At 59.1% G+C, this 5561-nt stretch overlaps 1 protein-coding gene across 1 annotated transcript; it reads right to left on the minus strand.

Moving 5' to 3' along the window:
* Positions 1 to 1620: 1620 nt before the first annotated feature.
* Positions 1621 to 2642, minus strand: DNAJB8 (DnaJ heat shock protein family (Hsp40) member B8). The gene has a single exon (XM_002713085.5). The coding sequence runs from the start codon at positions 2409 to 2411 to the stop codon at positions 1710 to 1712; it is 702 nt and encodes a 233-aa protein (XP_002713131.1). The 5' UTR covers positions 2412 to 2642; the 3' UTR covers positions 1621 to 1709.
* Between the last annotated feature and the right edge of the window lie 2919 nt (positions 2643 to 5561).

Here is a 5561-nt window from a genome sequence, read left to right on the forward strand (position 1 = left end):
GCACACCTGTTCTTCACCTGGCTCTTGGGGAGAGTATTAGCTCCACATCTGCCCAGCGCCTGCAGCTGCACCCGGCACCCCGTAGGCACTCCACCAGTCTGGCCTGACGTACAAAGAATTGAAAGTGCTTGATAACATCTGTCAGTTTGAGGTTGATTCAAAATAGCACTTTACTTTAAAAATGTAGATTTCAGGGCTGGCTTTGTGGCACAGCAGGTTAAGCCGCTGGTGATGACACCACCATCCCATATCAGAGTCCCAGCCACTCCACTTCTGATCCAGCCATCTGCTAATGTGCCTGGGAAGGCAGCAGAAGATGGCTCAAGTGCTTGGGCCCTTACATGGGAGACTAGGATGGAGTTCATGACTCCTGGCTTCAGCCTGGCCCAGTCCCAGCCATTGAGGCCATTTGGAAAGTAACCAGCAGGAGGAATATAGATTGCTTGCTTGCTTGTTCTCTTTTTCTCTCTTTCTGTCCCTCCCTCCTCCCGGCCTCCACCCACCCATCCCACCCCACCTCCCATCACCATGCTTTTCAAATAAGTAAATCTTTTTTTTTTTTTAAATACACATTTCTGGGGCTGATGCTGTGGCATAGCAGGTAAAGCCACCGCCTGCCATGCTGGCATCCCATATGGGCACCGGTTCAAGACCTGGATGCTCTACTTCCGATCCAGCTCTCTGCTCTGGCCTGGGAAAGCAGTAGAAGATGGCCCAAGTCCTTGGGCCCCTGCTCCCATGTGGGAGACCTGGAAGAAGCTCCTGGCTCCTGGCTTCGGATTGGCCCAGCTCCAGCCATTGTGGCCACTTGGGGAGTGAACCAGTGGATGGAAGACTGACTCTCTGTCTCTTTCTCTCTCTCTGTAACTCTGCCTTTGCAATACATAAATAAATCTTTTTTAAAAATTACACATTTCTGAAAGAATAGCCCTCAGTGGGCCTCAGGTCACCAGGACAGGTAGCCCTCCTTCTGTGGCATTGTCAACTCCTGTGACAGGGAGCTCACTCCCCTTGCCTCTGACTTGTACATCTGCTCCATTCTATTGGGACCTGCTCCCTGTGGTCTCCCTCCCACAGCCTGTGGGTCCCAGTCCTGAAGACGGACAAAATGAATTCATTAGGAGAACGGCATATGCAAAGGCCCTGAGGCTGCCAGGCTTTTGGTGCAGTAGAAGAAAAGAAGGGAGCCAGTGTGGTGGAGCTCAGAGGAGGAGGAGGAGGACAGAGGCCAGGCCCCCACGGCCTCAGGGTGAGGCTGGGGTGTGAATTATTCATGCGTAGAGCAGAGGGAGCTATGAGAGGTTTAAGGCAAGGCAGGAGGTGGGATGTGCCTTGGAATTGGCTTGGCTGCCACGTGAAGAATGCCGGCGCGGGGTGGGGGGGGGGGTGGCGATGACTTGAGGGTTGGAGCAGGAAGGCCCAAGGGAATGGCGGTGGCCAGCACTAGAGAGAGATGGTGGGAGTGGGACACGGGGCTGGACTTGAAGTAGACTGGGACAGGGTGACTGTCACATTATCAACCAGGATGGGAGGACGCACGAGATTACAAGACCCCTGCAGCCCCAGTGTGCATCCACCACACCCCACGCCAGCCCACCCCCTACACAGCTGGCCGAAGGGTGCAGTGAACACACTGGGCACTTTATTGGCCATGAGCCTGTGTGTGGGCCTGGAGCGGCGCTGGCGGCGGGTGGGTGGGCGGCCAGCGCTCACTTGCCGTCTACACGCTTGAGCTGCTCCTTGCCGTTGACCGTGACCGACCTGAGCTGCCCGTCCTCCTCCACCTCCACACGCTCCTGCCCGTTCTCCACAATGCGCTTAGTGGTGACCTTGTGGCCGTTGATCATCTCCGTGGACGACATGACCGACTTGAAGCCCGAGCTGCCGGAGCCGGAGCCCCCGAAGGAGGTGGACGAGAAGGTGGTGCGGCTGCCCCCGCTGCGACCCAGGGCGTCGAAGGACGAGAAGGCCTCCATGAAGGCGGGGAACTCGCCGAAGCCCGCCGAGAAGGCGCCTCGCAGGCCATGGCCGCGGCCGCCTCGCTCGCTGCCGAACGGGTTGTCCCAGAAGTCAAAGGAGAAGGGGTCCAGGCCGCCGAAAAACTCACGGAAGATGTCCTCGGGGTTGCGGAAGGTGTAGCCCGTGTCGAAGGGGCTGCTGTAGGGGGTGCTGGCGCCGCCGCCGCCGGCCCGCCAGCTGTCGCAGCCCGCGCGGTCATACACGGAGCGCTTCTTGGAGTCGGACAGCACCTCATAGGCCTCGGACACCTGCTTGAACTTCTTCTCGGCCTCCTCCTTGTTGTCGGGGTTCTTGTCCGGGTGCCAGCGCAAGGCCAGCTTGCGGTAGGCCTTCTTGATGTCCTCGGGAGAGGCACTCGCCTGCACGCCCAGCACCTCGTAGTAGTTGGCCATGCCCAGGGGCTGTGCCAGGAGCCGGAGCCAGCGGTCTAGACGGTGAAATGGGCCCCACCCCAGGGGTCAGGGTGGACACGGCTGGTGGGGGTCCCTGCAGCAGCTGCCTTTACCTTTTCATAGTACCCACTCTCAGGGACAGGTGGGGCCTCCGCTGAGAGGGGTGGGGGAGGGGAGGGACTCTGCCGCTGTGGGGCCAGGCCAGGTGGACCCCCTTCCAGGGCTGGGGCCTAGGCCCTTTATGACATCAGCTCCCGGGCGTGGCCCATCCCCATCCCCCAGCTCCAGAGCAGGCCAAGCCTAGCAAACTGGCCGGCCCAGGCCGACGAGGGAAGCTGCGGGAGTGGGCCCGGAACTGTGGAGCTGGGTCACGTGGGGATGACTGGCCAGGTTCCTGGGAGCCGAGGCACAGAGGCAGGGTCAGCCGTGGGGTCTGAGCCCAGGCTGGCGACAGAGGTCAATGGCCGTGGTCAGAGCTGGAGCGAGGGCTCCCTGGAATGTGTCCACATAGCTCAATGGCTGGGATGCCAGGGCGAGGAGCCCCCAGGTAGTGATCAGGCGGCCTGGGGAGTAGGTAGGGGCACCCTGTTATCTTGTCACATTACAAAGATGAGCTTCGCAAAGCCGGGGGCGTGTTTGTTAACATCTGGGCCAGTGCCAAGCACACAGTGAGTATTTGTTGAATGAAGAAGGCTCCGAGACATGGCTGTACCGTGCCCAGGGGCACACATCAAGTCAGGAAGGAAGGGGAGAGTCGAACCTGGAGCTGCTGGAGACGGTAGCCTTGAAGGCTGGTAAGACTGGGAAGCTGGCATGTGCGAGTGTCATGGTTCCACAGTGACCGTCACCTACAGAGACAGGTCCCACCCTGGTCCCCAGAGCCTCTAGTGTTCAGGTTCAGAAGCGTCTTTGCTTGCAATCGAATGAAGGCCGTGGAGATGAGGTCGACGGGGTCAGCCTGTCCCATGCCCCGTGTCCCTGAAAGGGACTCAGAGGAGGGCAAGAGGCAGAGAGTGCAGGGGTGCAGCCGTCGGGACCCTGACGACACGAGGAAGGGCTCTCTGTCTCGTGCGGCCTGTGCAAGCCCTGCTTTTGGACTGCAGGCCTCCAGAACTGGGAGATGCTCTTCTGTTCTTGCAAGCTGTCTGTGTGTGGTATTTCGATACAGCAGCCCTAGAAAACCAGTAAGGCGCGTGAGGTCACCCCATGTTCGCAGGCGTTTGTATTTCATTAATTCTCGCTCCTACTTGGAAATGGCTGGAAACAGTACTGACTTGCATCTGTTTCTACCTTCACCTCACGCCCTCCTGTTAAGACGGAAGCGTGCTAAACCTCCAGTCACGGGCCAATGCAGAACCCGCACCCTCGGGTCACAGAGGCTTAACTGAGACAGCTTCCTCCTCCCCCCTCCTTCCTCCCTACTTTCCTTCCTCCTTCCCCTTCTCCCCCCACCCCTTTTTTAAGGTGTATTTATTTAACTGAATTACAGAGAAGGAGAGATACACGGAGAGAGAGATCTTCCATCAGCTGGTTTACCCCCTAAATGGCTGCAGCAGACAGAGCTGGGCCAAGGCAAAGCCAGGAACCAGGAGTGTCATCCAGATCTCTCACGTGGATGGCAGGGGCCCCAGCACTCGGGCCATCCTCTGCTGCTTTCCCAGGTGCATTAACAGTGAGCTGGATCAGACGTGGAGCAGCCAAGACTCGAACCGGCGCCCACCTGGGATGCCAGCATCACAGGCAGCAGCTTAACCTGCTATCCCACAATGCCAGCCCCTCTACTTGCTTTTTCTAGTCTTTCCGTGGGTCAGTCTCTCTCTTTTCTTCCAGTGCTCATAGGTGGCGTGGTCCAGGCACAAGCATGTTCTGATGAGTCCCAAATGCCAGGAGGGATGGTAACATGGTCTGGAGACGCTTGGCAAACCCAAGCTCAAGTGATGAACAGTTGTCACTGCCTGTGTGTCCCCAAGAGCGTGTCTCACCGTACACCTTCCACATTCTCAGCCATCCACGTGTGCTCATGCATGGTGCTGGCAGAGGGACAGCGGAATAACGATGCTGGGCAGTCGCAGATCGAAGCATTATGGTGTTTCTGTCACTGTAGCAGAAAACTGTTTTGGGGCCAGAGTTGTAGCATAGTGGGTTAAGTCTTCACCTGCAGTGCCGGCATCCCACATGGGCACTGGGTCGTGTCCTGGCTGCTTCACTCTTTTTTTTTTTTTTTTTTTTTTTTACAGGCAGAGTTAGAGAGAGAGAGAAAGGTCTTCCTTTTTCCATTGGTTCACTCCCCAAGTGGCCGCTATGGCTGGCGCATTGCGGGCGCGTTACAACTGGCGCGCTACACCGATCCGAAGCCAGGAGCCAGGTGCCTCCTCCTGGTCTCCCATGCAGGAGCAGGGCCCAAGGATTTGGGCCATCCTCCACTGCACTCCCAGGCCACAGCAGAGAGCTGGACTGGAAGAGGAACAACCGGAACAGAATCCGGTGCCCCGACCGGGACTAGAGCCCGGTGTGCCGGCGCTGCAGGCGGAGGATTAGCCTAGTGAGCCGTGGCGCCGGCCCCAGCTGCTTCACTTCTGATCCAGCTCCTTGCTTATGTGCCTGGGAAAGCAGCAGCAGATGGCTCAAGAGCTTGGGGCCCTGCACTCATGCAGCAGACCTGGATGGAATTCCAAGCTCCTGGCTCAGCGTGGCCCAGCCCTGGCCTTTGAAGTCATTTAGAGGGGTGAACTAGCAGATGGAAAATCCTCTCTCTCCCTCCCTCCCTGCTCCCTCCCTCCCTCCCTCCCTCTCTCCCTCCCTCCCTGCTCCCTCCCTCCCTCCCTCTCTCCCTCCCTCCCTGCTCCCTCCCTCTCTCCCTCCCTGCTCCCTCCCTCCCTGCTCCCTCCCTCCCTCCCTCCCTCCCTCTCTCCCTCCCTGCTCCCTCCCTCCCTGCTCCCTCCCTCCCTCTCTCCCTCCCTCCCTGCTCCCTCCCTCTCTCCCTCCCTCCCTGCTCCCTCTCTCTCTCTCCCTCCCTCCCTCTCTCTCTCCCTCCCTCCCTGCTCCCTCCCTCCCTGCTCCCTCTCTCCCTCCCTCCCTGCTCCCTCCCTCCCTCCCTCTCTCCCTCCCTCCCTCCCTCCCTCCCTGCTCCCTCCCTCCCTGCTCCCTCCC

This window comes from Oryctolagus cuniculus, chromosome 10 (genome assembly GCF_964237555.1).
Source record: "Oryctolagus cuniculus chromosome 10, mOryCun1.1, whole genome shotgun sequence".
In the NCBI taxonomy this organism is placed as follows: Eukaryota; Metazoa; Chordata; class Mammalia; order Lagomorpha; family Leporidae; genus Oryctolagus; species Oryctolagus cuniculus.